Raw genomic sequence first — 21,453 nt, forward strand, 5'->3', positions numbered from 1 at the left:
CACTGAAATGTTTAGTTTTCTTAATAAAATTGGTATACTGCTTAATTGTTGAAACCTCTCGGTGATTTACACAGTACAGCTAACACCATCCTTTTTCACGACGTAATTTAGTTTAATGTTGTGACAAACTTCACAGATGCCTTTGATTTTAGCCTCATTTTTAAAAATTGATGTTATTACAGTAATCTGAATTAGTAGTAAAGTAGCAGCTCTTCATGCGGTGGTGTGGGGGAGAGAATGAAATACTAGGCCAGGATTATGCAGATGCACACCATCAATTGTGAAGACACCACTGCAGTTATCTCCACACTTCTGCCACCATCTTACATATGCTTTTCAAGAAACTCAAGAGTCCACCTGGATACACAATTGAGCTGCCCCAGCATACAACACATCTAAGAATTAATGTACGCATTTTTGCAAATTCCTCCCATTCTGTCCAAAGGACAATGTACCCCAAATGGCAACAGATATTCTTCATATACTTGTTCACCTCTCCTGATGCTTTCATCTGCTTTTTGCAAGTATGTTTCGGGGATAAGCTATAAAGCCACTGCGGATGCATGCCTTTGTATGGGAGCGGTCAGAGTCAACTCTGTATGAACCATCCAGAACTGGCCCACACTCTGTAGGTCATTTTGACAGGTGGGTGCAGCTGCTCAACTGTCAATCGCCTGACATATGACATCAGGTGACTCAAAGTTCAATCTGTGGGAGCTGGTGGAGATTGGAGCTAAAATAGAAGATAAGCCACTCTCTGTTTAAAGAGCAGGCTGCCTTTTAAGGAGCAGGAAGAAACCTGTCTCCAGTACTACAGTGTTAAATCAGACACAAGCATCTACTGCTCCTTTTTAGTATCAAAGAGCAGGTAGAGAAGGCATCCCCAACCTGTGGCCCTCCAGATGTTGGCCTACAACTCCCATGATCCCTAGCTAACAGGGATGATAGGAATTGTAGTTCAAAACATCTGGAGGGCCGAAGGCTGGGGGTGCCTGAGGTAGAGGCTTATATCTGATCTTAATGCTATGGTTCTTAGATAAGACAAAAGAGATCCCAACATCTGACATCATATGATGTCATGTGAGTGACAGTTGGGTGAAGTGTGCCCAAAACCTTGCTATGGGAAGTGTGTACAGATCTTCCATTCTAACTAATAACTCACTGTGATTTCTACATATAACAATACCCCCAGTCTGCCTGAACTGAAAAAACAGGCTTTATTGAGAACCTTCAGGTTCCAATGTACTGCCCCTGACCTATACTGTTCCAAATTTGTTGTATTTTGTCATTTTCTGAACTTTGCCATTTTAAAATTTCTGTTTACCTTTTGTATGTTTCATTATATTTATATTTCTAATATATTTGTATCTAGGATGACTAAATCTGTCAATTTCAGTCTTAAGTTCAGTTTCCCAAATTTTGACATCAGTTTGCAATGGTTTTTTAAAAAAACAAAACCATGAAGTCATCAGAATTTATGCAATTTTCTCTTCATATACAGATTTCTGTATGCAATTTTACCTAAAATACACATTTTTGCAAAGCAATATTCCTCAGTGCAGTGCATTTTTGTATGTTATTTTCACTAATAGAAGAAGAATCTTTATTATGACCATAGGCAAGCATAAAATATCTGCATGTTTACCCTGGTATATGCATTTTTGCCCACATTACATAGTTAGAGATCTGCACTGCAGAATTTGGACAAATTTGGAGGGCAGGCTGTGTTTCGTTTCGCATATTGTTTCAGAAAATGGAAAATTAAGTTCACCTTCAAATATGAACTGAATTTTTCCTTCATACCTATTTGTCTCCCATCATTCTTCTACAGAACTCAGAGAAGAATATTTTATTTTCCTAGGTGACCCAGGTAACAGCTACGTTCAAATGTCGGGGTTATTTCTTGGGAGAAGTTCACACACACCAGAAAGCTTGAAATAAAACCAAGCATATTAGGAGGCAAGCCAGAGGAATTCACCCACGACTTATTCAGAAGTGTATGGCTCTTTTTGGCACATTTCTTTACATATATTTTTAAATTATGAGCAGAGGAAAGAAATTCTGGAAAGTGTCCTTTGAGCTTGTTTACCTGATCCAGGGTACACAGGCTGCAAGTTCAGAATGGTTATCCTGAAATCAACAAGCTTTCCTTAGATTTGGTAAGACTATACAGAAGGATTTCGTAGTCTTCTATCCCAAGGCTACCACATGAACAACATCAGTAAGGCAGAAAAGATGTAATTGTTCAGAGGCATGCCTGTATACACCTCTGTTTCCTCTATACAATGCAGAAAGTGGAATGTCTGATTCACTTAGACAACTGATTATGCCACTTATTAGACCTTTTATAAGCCCACCCTGTGACAGACTGACAATCGCTCACTTCAGGAAACTCCTGAAAGGACCAATTACCCACAGGATACCATCAAGCTAAGGATGTCTCCTGAGAGACCATCTTTCCCACTTTTAACTTGTCTTACCCCTTGGAGTGACTCACATAAACATGCAAGAAAATTAGAGGCTGAAGCGGGATAAGAAGCTGCTACCCTGCAACACAAAGTTATGTAAACAAATCTTCACTGCAGTGTGCCAGCTTAATATTCTACAACCACATGTCACTTCCTGGGCCACTCTAAAAAAAAAGATTTCCGGTAGATGCCATCAAGCACTTCATTAGAACAATTTCATTTTTTTTAGATGCTCAGTTATCTTTTTTGGAAGACAAAAAAAATCCTCAACCCCCTCTCATCCATAGAATAGCATGTCAAAGGTCCAAAGACAAAACTAAATTGGGAAAATAGACTTTAGGTATGTAACATTTTAATTAAGGGGAAACAAGTTTGTTTGTTTGTTTGTTTGTTTGGGGCAGCACCTAATGATAAACAAGGCTTCACTTAATATCCAGATAACAATAAAATAATCTGACAAGGATTTGGCATGGAACAGAGCATAAAAACTATGGTCTGGTAAAGATACTTGAAAAAGTTTTTAATTTCCCATAAGATATATGTACACAGAGACACACACCCCACACCCCATTGTCTCTGATGAGACACATTTCAGAGTTTTTCCGAAGCAACGTGAAATGTGCCAAAATCTGTTTACCAGAGACAAAAATAGGATGAGCACAATGCTTCTTTCAATCTACCTGTCTCTAAATAACCAAAAACAAAAATGAAGTCTAATCTGCTTCCAGAATAAAATGGTTTCAAAAAATGAAGAGTAGACGCACTCATGAAGGGCAGGGTCCTATCAGTGGCTATTAGTCATGGCAGCTAAATCCCCTGATTACAGGCAATTCAGATGGTATGTTGGCAACAACAACCTGGAAGCACAGTACACCATATCATCTTGATTATGATTTTTTTCTTGGGCATTGTTTGAATCAGAATGCTGGACCCAAAGAACATTGAGCAGGTCTAGCAGATCAGTCCTTACGTTCCTGTGTGCAGGAAGTCAGAGACAGTTTTAGGAACAGACTTCAAGACCAGTCTTCGGCAATATTGGGAAAGGCATCTTACCTCTTTACCCAGTCCAAATAAAGTGACATTTGGTAGTGACAGGCAGAATCTATAAAGGACTCTCACAGAATTGGAGAGAACTGTGGTGGCTAATGTGGTTATCTCACAGAATCTGAGAATTGCTATGTTCCTCACTAGGGCTGTGGGTTAGGTGGGGAGGGGAAAGAGACTAGAAGAGAGTATGTAAATTTATAAAATGAAACAACTCTTCTTCTCCATGCTTGTGTCATGGTTAATCACCCAGAAACTCCAATCAGAACTATTAACATAATCATTCAAGCATAAAATTGCCTAAATGGAAGCTTGCTTGCCTTTCCTTTTCAGTTGAGGTAGGTTGTTAGTCACCAACAGTGAAAAATGAAGGTTGACATCTCCCTCCCTTCCTCCCTTTAAACATCCATCTTCAATTATTGGAATTATTCTTTGTCCCTTCTCCCCGTCTTGGGCCTTTAGTACATTTCAACTGTTTTGAGCCACTGCTGCCATTTCCCCACAACATGCATCAATAGGGCACTGGACTTTATTTGCAGTGTTGAAGGGAGAATATTAATGGAACAAAGACCACAAAGCAAGCAGACAACATGCATGCAGAGTCATGCAACAGGCAGGATTCTGTAACAATGTTTTCTAATCTGCAAAATAAGCCAATTGAAATGGCAACATGTGGTTCCAGGTTTATTAATTCTCACTGATGTCCAAATCAAACTTGTTCAGTCTGTAAAATAAAAATAAAAATAAGGATGGATGGGTAGGTGTGTGCATGGCTAGAATACAAATCTCCCCCCGCCCCCAATTCTGAAGGTGTGAAATTTAATATGGAACGAAGGAATCCAACTGAGCTCCTTAAGGCTACTGCCCAATATCCTTCTGTTCGTATTTCTGAGCTGAAAATAAGGATTTTGGGATGGGGTGAATTATAGCTACAGAAATGTTTTAGCTGTGAGAATATTCAGATTCTTTTATTCCGTGACATTGGTCCCCCCAGCCCCGTTCCTTTCTCCTTCCCTCACTCTGGTGATCCCAGTCAATCACAGATCACGTAGTGAGTGTGATTACCTTCTAGTGCTCCATAGCCAATAAGGTTTTACTATGTGCTGATGGAAATTAAGGCAATTTAGAGTAAGAGTACTGTTTATTGGATTACTCACATGAATGATTCTAGCCATCAAGGGTCAGATAGTGAATTTATGATGCTATGAGGCTATATATTTCATTACGAAGGTAGCATCATTAAGGGCAAAGTCAATTCAGAAGAAGTAATGCAAATTAATAGTGAAAATTTTCAAAGCAATCCCTGGAAAATAATCAAAAGTGGGGGGGGGGAGAGATTTGCAACACTGCTGAAAATGTCCCCCTAAAAATGAGTACCTTCAGCGCAGCCCTTAGTACTGATGCATAATTTTAAGCAGGTTTCCACAGTCTAAACCTTATCTATCAATGCAACAATCTTTCTGTGGTCATGGCAAGTACTGATGATAGCACAGATTTAATCAAAAGTGGGATCTTGTTTTAGAAATCGAAAAATGTGAACACCCTTTTGCAAGAATAGACTCCAGTTCCTTTAACTGCTGCAGCACTTTAAATACAGCAGAGAGTAAACAGAAAGGAGCAGATTCCATAGTGAGAAAGTATCAAGCTGAGGAGGTACTAGTTATTAATGAGAGGGGCTGTGGTGACAGCTTGATTTAAAACTCACCAAATCTTTTGGAAAGGTTCCACCAATATCAAAAGGCTGCCATCACTTATTTTTATTAAAAAAACACTATAGATTTCTATTAAGTTCTATCACTGTTCTTCCTGGGAAGCATATCAGAAGCACATTAGGTGGTGAACATAACAGATTACAGGCCACTCAAATAGTTATCAACATCTCCATTTTTTTATTCCCAAGGCACTGGAACAACAAATATCGAACAACAAACAATCCAGAGATGCCATTTTCAGGCCAAATGGAAGAAGGAAAGGCTAGCTTGTTAACCAGGGCATAAAGGCCAACTCCCATAATGCCTTGGAATGAAATCACAAATAAAACAGGTAACCTAGTATGCTCCCATATGGTCTACTTTGATTACATATCTATCAAGGCACTTCATCAGTATCCGCTTGCACTGTCAAACCCAGACATATCTCCCCCTGGAAGCAGCCATATGTTAGTCCAGGGTAATCTGATTAGGAACTAAATGCATGTTGCTGTTCTCCACACACAGCTCTTGATAGCCTTCCTCAGGCTCATTTCTACCTCTTGTTTCTACACTCACCATCGTCGCTGGTGTGTGGCTCCGTGCCATTGTCATGGTCTGCTTCATCAATGGTGCCTGGCTCACTGTGCGGGCTGTCACTAGAATTAAGATAGGTCAAGTAAATACACATAAGTTTTAAAACAGAGAGGAAAGACTTGACAGTTCCTTGCTACTCAATGCACACATAAATCCACATTTCCTAGATCTAAGGTCTTAATTTTGTAGTAAATGAAATACAGTGGTACCTTGGGTTACATACGCTTCAGGTTACATACGCTTCAGGTTACAGACTCCGCTAACCCAGAAATAGTACCTCGGGTTAAGAACTTTGCTTCAAGATGAGAACAGAAATCGTGTTCCAGCAGCGCAGCAGCAGCGGGAGGCCCCATTAGCTAAAGTGGTGCTTCAGGTTAAGAACAGTTTCAGGTTAAGGACAGACCTCCGGAACGAATTAAGTACTTAACCCGAGGTACCACTGTATATGGAACTAAACACCATTGGATCTCTAATATGGGTTTATGACCAGGTTAATGCGCTAGATCGATGGGATAAAAAGGACTGACAAAACCCGGGACCAGGAGGAAGGGACGCTGGATGAAGATTGGATTGTTTTTATTTCTCCTTTTATTATCAGGATTGTTTTATAAAATTGATGAATGTTAGAAAAATGTTGGAACGAAATTACTTGGCTCTAGCAAAAATGTTTAAAGAATTAGGTAAGAATATTATGGTTGTGAGAAGTCGGTAAAAATAAGATTTAAGTTTTAAGTTTTTAAGGTTTTCTATAAGATAAGATGAAAATAGATCAAGCTAATGTAATGACAGAATACTATGAAATATGGAAAGGATTTGCTGCATAATTATTAACCAGGATACAAAAAAGGGAGGAGGATGAGGTCAAAGAAAGAAGGTAATGAGAGTTGAGGATTTGAGAATGATGGATTTATTTTTGTTTGTTTGCGGTGTATTTTTGTTTTTTGAATTTGTATTGTTTGATGTGGTTTGTTTTTTCTTTGTTGTTTCTATTTTCTTTTTCTGCTTTGTTTTTTCTTTGTAATTTCAAAAATTTTCAATAAATATCATATTAAAAAAACAAAACTAATATGAGTTTATGTCCGGGAACAGATTTTGTTATTCCTGCCTGAATAAGTCGGGGAAGCACATATTTGTGTTTGCTAGAAACCCTAAGCTCACATGACAGGAAATGTTCTCTCTACTAGCTGGTCCCATTTGAATTTATTGATCCAGTGGAAACATTCCTGGGCTTTGCTTCCATCACAGAGGCCAACAGTGACTGGTGAGCAGGGCCCAAGCAAGCTGTCAACACAATCGTCACCATCTGCTCCAATCCCTCATAAAAAACCACTGTAAAGACCAGCTGCCTTCTGAGCAGGAAATAAAGGAAGAGCCATGCAAGTTCTGACTATCACCACATGCTACTACTGTCACTACCCAGAACTTGCCCCTTCGCTCCAGAGGTTGTCAATTAAGACCCAACTGGGCTGTAAGGAGAATAGGAAGAGAGGGTCTATCACCAGCAACTGTGATAACATCACATGCAAATTTCATCCTTTTCACAGACAAGTTTAGGAACAATTCAAATGTTATGGTGCCACACTGAGGGCCCCTGGAAACACATCTCCACAATAGCAGGCAAGTCTTGAGGTTTGGGCAGCTTTAACAAGGGCTAAGCCTTTAGCATGGCAGGCCCTGTGCTGTGGAATTCCCTACCAGATGATCTGAATGAGTCATCCCTGCCTTCTTTTACGGATCAGACAAGACTTGGAACATGATTTTTTAAAAAAGAAAACCCAGTCTTTATTGATGTTATTGTAAGGTTATCTTTTTACGTTGGACACCATCTTGTTTGTTTGTTTTTTTAATGAAAGTGTAGCTTAAACATTTATATTAATAAATGAAAATATGCTTAGGTTGCATCCAATGTTAGTCCTACTTGAAGGAGTATATGAAGAGACTGGTAGGTTTCTGAAGACATGGAACTCATTCCCCCTGCTCCAAAGAGGAATAGAATAGGTATGTTAAATGGAAAATAGGTTTATCAATGGGTATTAACCATGATGGTTATATAGGACCTCCACATTCAGAGGCAGCATGCCAATGAATATGTGATACGGAACAAAAGTGGGAAAGGGCTCTTGCCTTGTTGCTTTGCTTATGAGATTCCAGAAAGCATTTTATTGGAGCCCCTGTGGGATGTAGGATGCTGGACTAGATGGAATTTTGTTCTGGAATCCAGCATATATTCACAAAATAACAGCAAGTCAGAAGCCCTATTTAGCTTCTAGCAGATACAACACTATTTCAAATCTGTTCTGGCTACTAGCAGTGCAATCCTGACTATGTTTCTTCAGAAGCATGTACCATCGAATTCAATGGGATGCACTCCCAGGTAAGTGGGGTTAGGACAGAAGTCAAAGAGACTTAAAAACAAAAGGAGTGATTCTTTGTACTGCATTTTTTTAAAAGCAGGTGCGTCAAAGTAATACCCCTGCATTTCCTGATAGCATAAATTACTATCTCCTAGCTCAAATAGCAATTGGTTTCTTAAAAGTAAACTGCAGACACAGAGAAATTATCTGGATTAACATTCTATTCTGCCTGCAGGGATAAGGGTCTTTAAACCCAACCTGGATCAGACCTCCTGCACCTGCTATTTGCATCCAAGAAAAAGTTGTCATTAGCACCAATACAAATAGCAGGCATAGAGGGCCACAGCACGAATTGGGTCAAGTCCAATTCATTCATTCATTCATTCATTCATTCATTCATTCATTCATTCATATTTTTTTTAAAAAAATACTTTCAATATACCAAATGTACATTTTAATCCTGATCTCCTTACCAGTACTCTTCGCCACCTGTCATGCATTTTTCATAAACGGGTCCTTCCAGCTCCCTGAGGCTAGGGAAGATGGCTTCATGATTGATTATGATAGTTTTGATGACCTCGTTGACATGAGCCTGGCAGGACACTGGATCCTGCCCATCTGGAATATGCATCAAAGTTGGTCCAAAGCAGATGGCCAGGTTGTAAGGATCCATCATGTTCTCATCACTGTACTGTGACAAGCTGCAAAGACAAGCAACCCACAGCAGCATCACCAAGCCATCAACTATTAAACACAAACAGGAGCTCCATAGGCATTTCCTCCAGATGAGTGAAAGGCAGCCATTGCAGGTATCAAGGGTCAAGTGGCGCCCCTCCCTTACTGCCCAAGGACTGGGTTTGAACAGGAAAGAGAGAGGAGGAGGAGAAGCGAAAAGGAAGGCAGTTTACAAGGGAAGGGAATTTACGGCTCCATTAAATAGTAAGCAGCGGGTGAAAAGACTCACTGGTTGAGGAAAGCAAAGAGATATCTCATGACAATGATGACGGCCCGTGGCAAGGTAATAACGATTTGCTGGATCTGGTGCACTCGTTCTGCAACGCTTTCAATTTCTGCAACATAAGAACGTACAGCAGTCCATTGAGGTTCACAATCAGGCACACACAATTAGCAGACCAACTCCAAGGAGTTTTGTTGCTCATGTTTCTCTTACAGACGCAAGCAGGGATAGTTGACTTCAGCCCTCAACAGCTATTTCCTGCACCTGCCTCTATCTGTGAGATAGGTACTTGATTTTCACATTTGAGGGCATAAACTTTAAGAAGAAGAGGAGGAGGAGGAGGAGGAGGAGGAGTTTGGATTTGATATCCCGCTTTATCACTACCCGAAGGAGTCTCAAAGCGGCTAATATTCTCCTTTCCCTTCCTCCCCCACAACAAACACTCTGTGAGGTGAGTGGGGCTGAGAGACTTCAGAGAAGTGTGACTGGCCCAAGGTCACCCAGCAGCTGCATGTGGAGGAGCGGAGACACGAACCCGGTTCCCCAGATCACGAGTCCACCACTCTTAACCACTACTGGGGCTCCACCCAAACAAAGTGCACCGAAGTCTGATAACAAGACCGATAAGAGGTCTTATATATGCTTACCCTGGAGAATAGAACAATGATTTAAAGCTGTGGGAGGATACCTCAATAGTACATACTGGGTGTCACAAGTCTATCAAATGCTTTTTTCAGGAAAACTCCCAACTATCATCAGTGGGGCTCACTCATTTACAAGTACAGTGGCCAGCTACAACTGTTGGCTTTACTTTCCAGAGGACTTCTAACAAAAGAGGGCAAAATTGAGTATTGGGGTGGAATCTATAACCAGAGGGGGAAAAAATTTTGCAGCCTGGAGATGGACTTTGTATTTTGACAGTTCTATCATTTCCAGCAACAAGGGAATACAGTGGTACCTCTGGTTGTGGACAGGATCCGTTTCAGAGCTCCAGTCAGATCATGAGGTTTCCACAACCGCATGCATGCGGTGCAGTAGAGCGCTTTTGCGCATGCGGCGAAACCCGGAAAAATACTTCTGGGTTTGCCACATTCGCATCCTGAAGGATACGCAACCGAAGGCGTGCGTATCCAGAGGTACCACTGTAGACACTTGAGCTTCAATTGATACTTTTACCTAACACACCAAGCAAAATTCATTTCTAGCTTTGGTGTTGTTGCTCTGTTCTCTGCCTTATAAGGAACCTGTGTGTTTTGCTTAAGGCATGGGACAAATCTGGGTAAACAGCCGGGTTTTGGTTTGGTTGGTTGGTTGTTTTTTTTAAAAAGGGAGGAACAACTATTGCTTCTCTATCACAAAATCTGTCCTGGGTGTATAGCCAGGTTTCTGCAGCACCTATCAGACTCTCAGTCTTAAATGTGAGACTACAAACTGATCTTGTGGCTACAACACTCAATCTGACTTCTGTACTTTTTCATTTTCCTTGTGTTCCCCCTCCTACGACATTGTGTAACAAGTTCCCTGAGGCAACAATTTTGTTGCACTGACTGATCATTGGGGGGGGGGGGGGATAGAGAACTAATGCAGGTGTGTGTAAAATGGAAGGATTGAGACTCTGAATAGAAGTATTCTTCGTTGCTACATCTTGCTGAAGTGCCATATTTCTTGTGTCAATAGTAAAGTCATTCTCTAAGTTCCTATCCTTATATAGTTAAAACACCATCCATACACGAGGGAAGTATCAGGTTAGGGAATACCCTTTTGAAGAAGTACCAAAAAAACACCCTACTACAATCCGGTGGAGACAAAGTATGCGCAATGGGCAAGGCATGTCAATTGCCAGGGGGAGGGTCAAAACCAGGCATAGGCAAACTCGGCCCTCCAGATGTTTTGAGACTACAATTCTCATCATCCCTGACCAGTGGTCCTGTTAGCTAGAGATGATGGGAGCTGTAGTCCCAAAATATCTGGAGGGCCGAGTTTGCCTATGCCTGGTCAAAACCAAAGAGGGAGGTAATAGAATGGAGTATTCTGTGTTTAGGCTTAGCACTGCACACTGCAACCTTTTGTTGCAGGTTCCACTTGTATATACTAGATTTGGGACAAAACGTTCAGCCCAGCTTTTTCAGCAGTTTGAGGCTGAGGCAGAAACAGCACAGCCTCAAAGCTTGTGTTTTCCGCAGGGATGGGAGTAAAATCCAATAATCACTTCAGGATACTTAGTGCTTTTGTTGTGAACATACCTGAATATGTTCTGCCCACATTAGAGATTGTAAATTAACTCTACGGCCAATTTTGAGCGTTCCATTTTAGAATCAATTTCTGACCCTTCTTGTAATATACAGTGGTACCTTGGGTTACAGACGCTTCAGGTTACAGACTCCGCTAACCCAGAAATAGTACCTCAGGTTAAGAACTTTGCTTCGGGGTGAGAACAGAAATCATGCGGCGGCGGCACGGCAGCAGCAGGAGGCCCCATTAGCTATAGTGGTGTCTCAGGTTAAGAACAATTTCAGGTTAAGAGCGGACCTCCAGAACGAATTAAGTTCTTAACCCGAGGTACCACTGTATCTTTGTTTTCTTTTGACTTTCTGATGTATATCAACAGCTCTAAAGTGAATTATTGAATTTTATTTTTGTTCCCATTACTTTCCTGTTCTTATTTTGTTTGGTTATGTTATTTGTAGAAATAAAAAACTTTTCTGGAAGGGGGGCAGGATTTTGTGACATATTGATTGGTCCTAATAAAGACACTGTCCAACTGTGGATTTTTTCCCCTATGGAGCCAAACAGCAACCTTTCCTTTTAAAGTATACAATGTAAGTATACAGTTCAGCTACTGTATATTTTCCCCAGGAGGCCCTAGGATTCATTAACAAAAGACATTTTCTGCATTAATATTGGTTCAAAAAAAGTAAAGAATAATTTTAATTTGAAAAATTAATTTGAAAAAGTCAAGCTATGATTTATTTTATTTAAATCTTTTTTTCCATACTGCATTTAGAACATAATGGTTATCAAAACAGCTAACAATAAATAAATGATATGTAAAAAATATTCACAAGCTGGCTTTATGAATATAAAAGAGCCCTTATTCAAAAGCAGCTTGAACATTGGTATGCAATTTTAATTGGTCCATCTTGACTGGGCACTGCATGGCATTAGGTTGCATGAATTTGTATTCATATTTGCTGCTGTTCTCCACATCAGAGTTTCATGCAAATTCCAGTCTTCATTCCAGCCCAAGTGACAGGGAACTTCCTGTTTGTTTCGAGAGGGAGCCTTCCCTCCCAACCACATAATAAACAGTGGATTATGTGGCACTGCAGACTCTCAGGGCATGCAAATGCCCTGTGACATGCACAACGTTCTATGCTGCCAAAAGTCTCTCAGCTTAAGTTAGCACCGGCCAAGGGAAATCAAATCAGCTTTCTGTTGTGCGGCAGTCTGCAGTTTAAGCTCCAGAGAAAAGGCTGCTCTGCACTCTGCAAGCCTCTCTTCCTTCACAGCCGTACGAGATGATAAGCTGTATTTATTTCTATTTTTTTTGGCTCTAACCTTTTACATTTTTTGTTCAAACCGGACGGTGGGAGTTCGGGTGGGAGCAGCTCTCAAACATGAAATATCCGCTCTTCCATTTAAAACAGTATCAGAATATAATACACCGCATAAATCTGTTACACTGAAATTATCACACACACAGGGCCCTGAACCAATGTGGAGTGCTCCTGGCCAGTCTTCCAATGAGTCAGTCATGCACTCTTCCAGGATATCCCGTTAACACAGACACACCTTCTGCTTCTCCCTGAACAGGCACTCCATGGCTACTGTGCATGCTCCTCCTAACTGGGCTCTTAAGGGCAGTTGTTCTCCTGTTTTTTTCCTAAAGGGTTTTTCTTTTTGTATTTCTGAAAATTTTGGCATTTCCCCAAGCCTGCTAATACCCCACTCTCATTTCTCAGAGGACCCATTTTTGCTACATTGCTGTTGGCACTCAGCGCCTGAGTTCCCTACTAGATGAGAGAGAGAGAGAGAGAGAGAGAGCGCACTACAGTACTGATTCCATTTGATACTCCCTGGCAATGTAGTAGAAAAGTCGGGGCAGAGAATAGTTAGGAGAGAAAGCAACCAGAATGTAAAGGAAGAAAAGTGGACCTACTATTGTTGCTAGAACATGGTTTTCTAATACTAATAACAATAACAATTTTATTATTTATACCCCACCCATCTGGCTGGGTTGTCCCACCCACTCTGGGTGGCTTCCAACACATATAAAAACACAGTAAAACATCAAACATTAAAAACCTCCTGATACAGAAGTAAATGAGAGAACAACAGATACCATGACTTGCACTGTTCACTGGCATGGTTCATTACAAATCACTGACTTGTACTTACTTATAGTAGAGATCAAGTCTTGAAATCTTTCCTTAGGAAAGAGTGGATTTTCCAGTCCTCGGAAATACAGCTTTAAGACCCCAGCAACAGAATTAATGTCACGTTCATTTTGATCGTCAGCAAGGGGATCTTCACCTGGATGAATAAATAAAAAGTTTATGCCATTAAATTCTACTTCTGGATTAGGCAGAGAATCCAGAGCACTTAATAAACAAAGGGAAAGATCAGAGTAATTCTTTCATCCAGTCATTTAATACAATATTGTTTTAAATGGCATGGCACTAGCTTATAACACATCAGAGGTTACTGACATCAGGATAATGTGGAGTCATAGAGAAAATTTTAAGCCATTTGATATTCTTTCAGCCTCCCTATTTTACGGATGATTCATGAAGGTACTGAATTTTTCCATGTATAAGACAATGCTTTTTGCTATATTTATTTATTCAAAAAAAAATTTTTTTGGGGGGGGTATCTTATACACAATGGTGAATGCATAGTAGTTTTAAAAAACAACACTACTTATATTCCCATGACTGCTGTGAAGAAGTTGTAGCAGCTGTCCTTTCCAGGTGCCCAGCTTGAGCGATCGCCCCAAAAAAGCTCAACAACTTTTCAGGTGCTGGTGGTCCACTGCTGCTCCCCCCAGGCACCATTGAGGGTTGCCATGATGGTGCCAGTGCTTTGAATTTTTAAATAAAATATCAAAGTTGTTCTGTTTGATGTTTAAAATACTGATTTCTTAATTTGGGGTTCCAAAAAATAAGGGTTTTGTTATACATGGGGGTGTCTTATTCACAGAAAAATATGGTAACTCTGCTCAGCATGTAATATGCCCAATAGTTTAGAGTTTGGTCTTATGAAACAATATAGACAACAAACTGCTGTGAACAGAATTTCATCATAACTTGATTATAACATAGCTAAATATTATAGATACAGGGATGGAAGATAACTTAGTTCAGTCTTTTTTTTTAAGCAAACTGACTTAATTTGTACCTTCTGTTTTTGTTTTTTTTTAATAATATTTTTATTTGCTTTTTTTCCAAGGTCAGAATACATCGTCGATAACACAACAAAAGCGGTTTTACAGAAAGAAAGAAAAAAAATTAAATACAAGAAAATTCACTTTTCCAGATCTTTTTTCATAATCAACTGGACTTCCCCACATCTTCCATCCCCTGTTTTCTTTACAATAAAGAATAAACAGCAAATTGATACCTTGTTTCATGCGTTTTTGTACTTTCATCTAATTATATATTCTAAAATTTGAACTTTTCACAATCATAACTTAATTTCCATCATTTTCAAATCTCAATACTGAAGCATATTTTTCCCAGAACTTAGCAAATTCTCAACATTCATATAACTTATAATGTTTTTGTAGATAGTTAATTTGTACCTTCTGAACTAAACATACATGGATTAGAGTGTAGTTATCCATCAGATTTTAAACTTCTCTGACTTTAGTATTTGGCTCCAAACACGCATTAAAAATATGTACCATAGGATAAAACATGACAGGAAAACGCACACTGAAGTATTTATCTTTCATTTGCGGATGTTAACATCTGGTCGTATTTTATATTTCTGAAAGAAACTTTCCTAGAATGGAATAGATATTTATAACACTCATTTTATAAGAAGAAGAAAAGACATTCTGTATAGGGTCAAGACTTGTGTCTTCTTGGTTGGGCTGAATTCTGGCACTGAAAACAGCTTATGAGGCTTTCGCTTAAAAAAACTTGAGCCAGTAAAAGCTCAGTCTTAGGCTTTGAAAGATCCAGAGGTGAAACAGTATTCACATGTTGCAATCTGGGCTAGAACATTCTGCTATGTGGGAAACAGAATACAACAGATACTTGACTGCATCGCCCTTTACTAGAGCTTTTGTATTGCACTACAGGGTGGAACAGCTTCACATCATTTTGTGAGAAACACAGACTTCTCACATACCTCTCTCAAATGAGTTCTTGATATCATTGACTTCAACCTGAGATCCAGGAACTCTAAAAATACCCTGTTGTTGTAGACCTGGACATAAAACAAGAGGTAAAAGAAAGGCTTACTGCAGTATTTTGAATATCAGTCATTTATTTCAATTTAGAATATCAGTCATTTATTTCCACTGCAAACCGCCCTGAGAGCTCCAGGTATGGTGCGGTATATAAATTCAACAAATAATATAATAATAATGCTGAAAGAATAAAAATATAATTGAGAAAAATGTAAATTAGGACTGATTTTCACTTCTAAATGCTCTAGTACTAGGGAAGGCAACTGAAGGCTCAGATGTTATCCGCAGTCCACCAAGGCTTACACCCAGCCTACAAACCAGTGAATGCACTGCTATGGTCTGGACAGGTGTTGTTTGGCGGGTGTCAGGGCGGGTGTTGAGAGCAGATCAGCAACAACTCACAAAGCGTCAGTGAAATTAATTCTTTCTTCAAAGAAACAAAACAGCCCAGTATATGTTGCCCCAATGAGGCAGTTGCAATGTCTGAAGGTCCCCGCCTTCCCATAGCTCTCTATGCCTCCCCCCCCCCCGGTCCTTCCCAAGTAATCTGAGACTCCGATGCCTTGTCTGTCTCTGCTCTGCTCTCTTCACTTCCCTGTGAGTTAGGAGAGACTGGAGGGAGGGGAGCTGGTTGAAGCAGGAGGAGGAGACTCCCTGGATTCTGCAGCGGCCTGTGTCATCTCTGCCTCTTGGCCCCCTCTGTTCTCCAGCCTCCGCTTCTGCTTCTGGCCTGCTCTCTGCAGCCTCTTCCTGCTCACTAAGTCCTGTTATCTCTTCAGCTTACGACACACCCTCCTCCCAGTCTGCTCCCTCTTCTCCCTCTGACCACTCATCATCGTCCCACCACGAATCCTCTGGCTCTGAGCCTTCTTCCCTTGGGGGTTCTTCAGCTGCTGGCTCACACCATTCCTCTGCATCCAGCTAGTCCATGACAGCTGGTGGGGGAGAAAGAGAATTTTTCCCAACAGAGAAAACCTTGAATAAGCTGCATATGGTTAATGGGCCTTACATCACCTACCCTGCACTAGAACAACACTGATACTTTATCATGATCTTGGATACACCGCAATAGATGGAAAGGCATTAGTTGATTTCTTTCACAAGTGTCTGGACTGAGGTCCACAAAAGCCAGGAAGAGCACATACAACCCAATAATTTATCACACACAAAATGTTATTGTGTGGATGCTAAATCAATGCTATATAAAATAACAATAATTAAGACTCAGGCACATATGATTAAGCAACAAAACAGGCATATCTGTTTGCATTTCAGACAGAAGAAATTCTTGAACAGAGAGTTTTTTAGAAAAACTATAGCCAACGGGGAGGCTACCAAAAGAACTTACCATATAAGTTGATGTACCGAATGCAACTTTCGACCACAAGTGGAATAGCCTGTCCTGAATCCTTTGAAATAACAATCAAATAAAGAAAAATTGAGCATACTGATTTGATGAAGTCAATGCTTTAGAAAACACATTCTAGCAAAGATTGCACAAAAAGTCTCAGGTTGGGAAAAGAGCACCATTAGTTTAATCATAAGAGTTAGCAATAAATTAAGAGAACAATCGCTGCAAGTTTTTGAAACAGCGCTTCACATATCCTACATACTGTCAGCTTTGAGAAAAATCATAAATTAGAAGCTGGTCCCTGGAATCAAGCTGATTTAGCCTGAAGCAACGTATGGAGTATTATGCAGCTGGATCATAACTATCACTTTACAGAAATGTAGCTATGAGCCAGGCCTTCTGTAAAAATGCACCATTGCTTGGTTGTACCATTCAAATGTTTTCAAACCAAGAACTGTTGCCTAGAGGCAAACATTTTTGAAATGCTAGCCTGAATCACAGAGGAAGGCAAGGGGGAAAGTTATCCTTGCATGAGTTTTGGCTTTTGTATCCATCACTAAAAACTTAATGTGAACTATAAGAGTGTAGTGTATTTTTGGCAAGGGATTACAATTGTTTCCCTTAAATTTAGATTATGTTCATATTATATAAACATATATGATTTTTTTTTCCCAGAAAGGGAGGGCCTCTTCTAGTAAATACCTGGTTTCTGGTTCGAGCATTCCTTCTTCCTCTGATAAGCAAACAAAGCAGCAAAGTAGGGAAAAAAGAAAAGGTTAAGCAAGAATAAGATCAGTTAAAGTAAGCATAACTTCCAGAGGCTATGAAAGCTCAAATGCAATGGCAGCTTAGAAGGATCTAGTTGAAGCTCCAACACCCCATATAACTGCTTAGTATGCAATCTCTTGTCCTCAGTGACCAACTTTCAGATTACTCTTATAATAATTTATTGCATTCTCCTCATCCCCATATTTAGTTCTTCCAACAGACCCCCCTCCTCAGACCTCCACATTCACAGGCATCAGCAAGACTATCTCACAGCCCTGCTGGCAAGAAAGTGAAGATTTTGCCTGTCAAGTTATGGGCATGCCTTAGTTGGCGCTTGGAAGTTTGTTTCTGTGACACATTTCTTCCTCTTTGTGGGTGGTTTGGATTATTATTTTTTGCTGCTCTGGTTTAATTTTTATATGTGCATTGTTTTATATTTATATTTTAGTTTGACATTTTGTAAGCTTCTTTGAAGGCCTTCTGTGTGGAAAACAATGTAAAGTATTAATATCAATCTATACATAAAGCAAACCTTTCATAATGGGTAGATATTTCTTTGTTGTTGTTTCCTGTGGCTGAGACCCATAATGAATATATCTCAACTTTTTCTTTTTTAAAAAGGAGCATATTTTAGGATGTACTTAACCATCCATTTTGCCACCTGGGGCATAAGAAATAATCACAGGAGAACAAATAGAATTATCACCTCAGAGTAATATTTCTCTCTCTGGAGTTATTAAGAAAGCTCAGTTTAAATGGAGGCAAGCTTTCTTTTTCTTCTTACCCTGAAGCAGCCATTGCTTCTAGGAAAACATAGAGCTGCTCCTTTGGTTTGACACTGCAATCTTATTGCTTGAAAATTCACCACCACTAGTTTCCTTCAGGAATATCTTTACTGGAAGTGGGTCAATCCTTTTCAGATAGATTTCTAGTGCCATTAGTTCCTTTGGCGCAACACTGAATATGTTGATTTAATTAATATTAAAATATAAAGCTTAATGTAACTGGAATAATTTTTAAAAATACATTTGATAGCCCTGCCATGTTTATAATCACTAGAAGGAACCAGCTAACAAGTAGTGGCTGGTCAGTTTCAGGTGTGGTTGGATGAAGCAAATTATCTTGGCCTATTTCATAGTGGTTCTAGAGTTTGTTTTTGTACTGGAATGGCTTTTGTTTGCCCAAAGTGATGACTTTCATGAGGAGAAAGACTGGGGGAGTGCAACATTGCTTATTCCTCTTGATCTCTCAAGTGGCGTTTGATACTATTGGTGTCACTCTATGACTTGGAGGCCCTGTTATATGATAGTTCTTCACCTACTTACAGGGCCAGTTCCAGAAAGTCCTGTGTGTCAACCCATTCGTCATATAAAAAATAATCATGAGACTCTACCCTTGAAGGTATCCTCAGTTTCACTTTTTGGGTGGCTGGTGGCTGAACATTATACATTTGGTTTGAAGTGGTGGCAGTGTTAGATATTGGGGCAAGCAGTAACAACGTGTTAATCGGTACATTGCTCTGGGAGTTGTGAAGCCCCTCACACCAAATGGCTGAACTAGCACAAAATGGCTTCGTTCACGAACATTTTGACTGCTCAGGGAACTCATGCCTCACAGTTCCTGTCCAGGTTTTGTGACAGCACTGATCTTTATGCATGGAGCTCTTCCATGCAAGGAGGGAGCATGGTCAAAGTTGGCAAGACTCTTTCTGGTGCAGTTTGCTCAGAGAGGTGATAGGTGCAGGGTTGGGCACGGCTGCTGATGTGGCTCCTTCCACGGCTTTATTCAGCGCATGGAGAGGGGTTGTGTCAACCCCTCAAAGGTGACTGAAGATGGCATAGGCAATGGACCACACAATAGGAAATTAATGGAAAAGGGTAGGTGGAGAACGAGGGCTTGAAGTCAAGCTAGAGGAGACAGGGATGACAAAAGGAACTTCCTTGAGTTCAGGTGGTACCATAAATAGGAAGTGGGCAGGGAAGAGGGAAAGCTAGGCATTATCAAGAAGGAAGGTAGCTCAAAGAAGTGGGGGAAACTCAACTGTGATGTCACATCTTGATTTTACTTATTCCACAAAGATCTCAGAGCAGCTTATATATGGGTCCTCACGTGGCCTTGCACCCAGACAGCTTTAAAGGGACACACCTAGTTAGTAGAATTGCATTGGGTGCCTTCACACTTCTCTCTGGGATTTACATTAGACCCTGTGGTGGCAAAGTCCTGAGAGCAGGACAAGCTCTTCAACTTGACTTGATTAATATGCACCATAGACTTTTATAGCTGTCCGCTCCCCATGTATATACACAAAATCAGAGACAAGACTACTGGAGTCAAGACTACTGGAGCCATTAAAAAAGCAATTTGCTCCTGTGCTGGAATAATAGTAATGGGAAAGCTAAAATGTGTTTCTCTTTGCAATAATCAGTACTGCTTTAAAGAATACAAATCTTTCTAAATTCCTAAATCAGCATCCTATTTTTAAGCTGTGCCTAAGGCATAAAACTGAATGCTGAATGGAGATTGACTCCAAAATGTCAGCAATTCTTCAGCACACTCAAAGCTTCTATTTCCTCAATGTCTGTTACACCATAGCTCTTTCCAAATAGCAGCGAGATCAATGCATCTTCTTCTGTAGCACTCAGTGCAATCCCGGATGTTGTGCATATTAATCTTTTATGGGATGGAGTGGGGACGTAAAAATGAGCCTGCCAAATGCTTATTTAAAGACATGCACAACTTTGCTGAACAGTTTTAACACAACTATATTAGGCTCATGTAAATAAAATACTGAAAATACCTAGCTTGTCATTCAGTTAGTCATACACAGGACAGGTATGCAGAAAGCTCCCGCCATCCCACTCAATCCTTACAAACTGTGAGCCAAAGCTTGTTATTTCTTTTTTCTCACAGCCATTGGAGAACAAGTTGCTGAAATATTTATTATTATTATTATTATTATTATTATTATTATTATTATTATTATTAATATCCAGGGCTTTTTCTAGCCGGAATTCAATGGAACTCAGTTCCAGCATCTCTTAGGTGGGCGGCATTGCCATTCTAAGAGAACAACGGAGGTGTTCATGATGTATTCTGGCACTTTTTTTCCTAGGAAAATAGCACTGACTTTATTATTCTTTAAAGGTGGACATCCAGAATTTTCCAGAAGTAGGAAGTAGGAAGGGTGCCTCAACATGGGTCAAACTTTCTCCCCTCTGTCACTTTCCTTCAAAACAAACATTCAGGAGTTTTCTGCCTGTGGAATAAATCCTCGACTATACATTTTGTTTCTGCTAATAGCATCTTGCCTTTCTTAAATTACAAAGAGCCATATCAGTCTGAGCATCCTAATCTTTTAAGGATTTTTGTTTAACTCTGATCCACTGCAAATCTCTTTTAACGGAAGGCAGGCATGCTGCATTTAAATTCCAGGATGTTCATATAAACAGCAGCTTATAAAACCTCGGTAGTTCTGCCTGCAGTGATAAGATATGGCAGATTGCAATTAGCATGCTGACAGGCACAAAGAGTGTTGCGCTTCCATACTGTTCCACAAGGGTCATTACACTTATCTCATCCCTCCCAGTTGGCACAAATAGGAGTGATGTGCCTCACTATTGCAGTAAGGAGGAGCAACAGCCACCAATAGAAATTGTCACTGAGGCAGAGGCATACTAACCACTTTAATGGTGTGATGTGCAGTGCGTGGGAAAGGCCAGGTCCGAGAGAAGGAAACAGGTCAGCAGTTAGAAGAGAAAAAATGCTACCGTTACATCCACAGTGTCCACAGATTCTCACTGTTAGACAGCA

The 21,453-nt window shown here is 40.1% G+C and overlaps 1 protein-coding gene and 1 long non-coding RNA gene across 4 annotated transcripts in view; both read right to left on the bottom strand.

Annotated features, from left to right (window-relative positions):
- SRGAP3 (SLIT-ROBO Rho GTPase activating protein 3) overlaps nt 1–21,453 on the bottom strand; it is a 200,795-nt gene that overhangs the window by 13,896 nt on the left and 165,446 nt on the right. The window contains exons 13-19 of one of the 3 annotated variants that reach the window (XR_014005099.1): nt 16,873–16,933; nt 15,464–15,541; nt 13,508–13,642; nt 9,116–9,221; nt 8,625–8,852; nt 5,780–5,859; nt 2,090–4,236 (exon numbers count right to left, since the gene is read on the bottom strand). Coding sequence is in view for 2 of the 3 variants with exons in the window: in XM_081183997.1 (XP_081040123.1) it covers nt 5,780–5,859; nt 8,625–8,852; nt 9,116–9,221; nt 13,508–13,642; nt 15,464–15,541; nt 16,873–16,933; nt 17,578–17,608 (719 nt within the window). In the remaining variant the exon portion in view is untranslated. Of the gene's footprint in view, nt 1–2,089; nt 4,237–5,779; nt 5,860–8,624; nt 8,853–9,115; nt 9,222–13,507; nt 13,643–15,463; nt 15,542–16,872; nt 16,934–17,577; nt 17,609–21,453 lie in introns of all 3 variants that reach the window. The other 2 variants (XM_081183997.1, XM_081183996.1) reach the window with 2 other exon arrangements.
- On the bottom strand, nt 18,262–21,451 carry LOC308581750. The gene is made up of 2 exons (XR_014005246.1): nt 19,847–21,451; nt 18,262–19,814 (listed from the first exon to the last, which is right to left on the bottom strand). It is a non-coding gene; the product is annotated as an uncharacterized lncRNA (long non-coding RNA).

This window comes from Podarcis bocagei (genome assembly GCF_964188305.1).
Source record: "Podarcis bocagei genome assembly, chromosome: 2".
Taxonomy (NCBI): domain Eukaryota; kingdom Metazoa; phylum Chordata; class Lepidosauria; order Squamata; family Lacertidae; genus Podarcis; species Podarcis bocagei.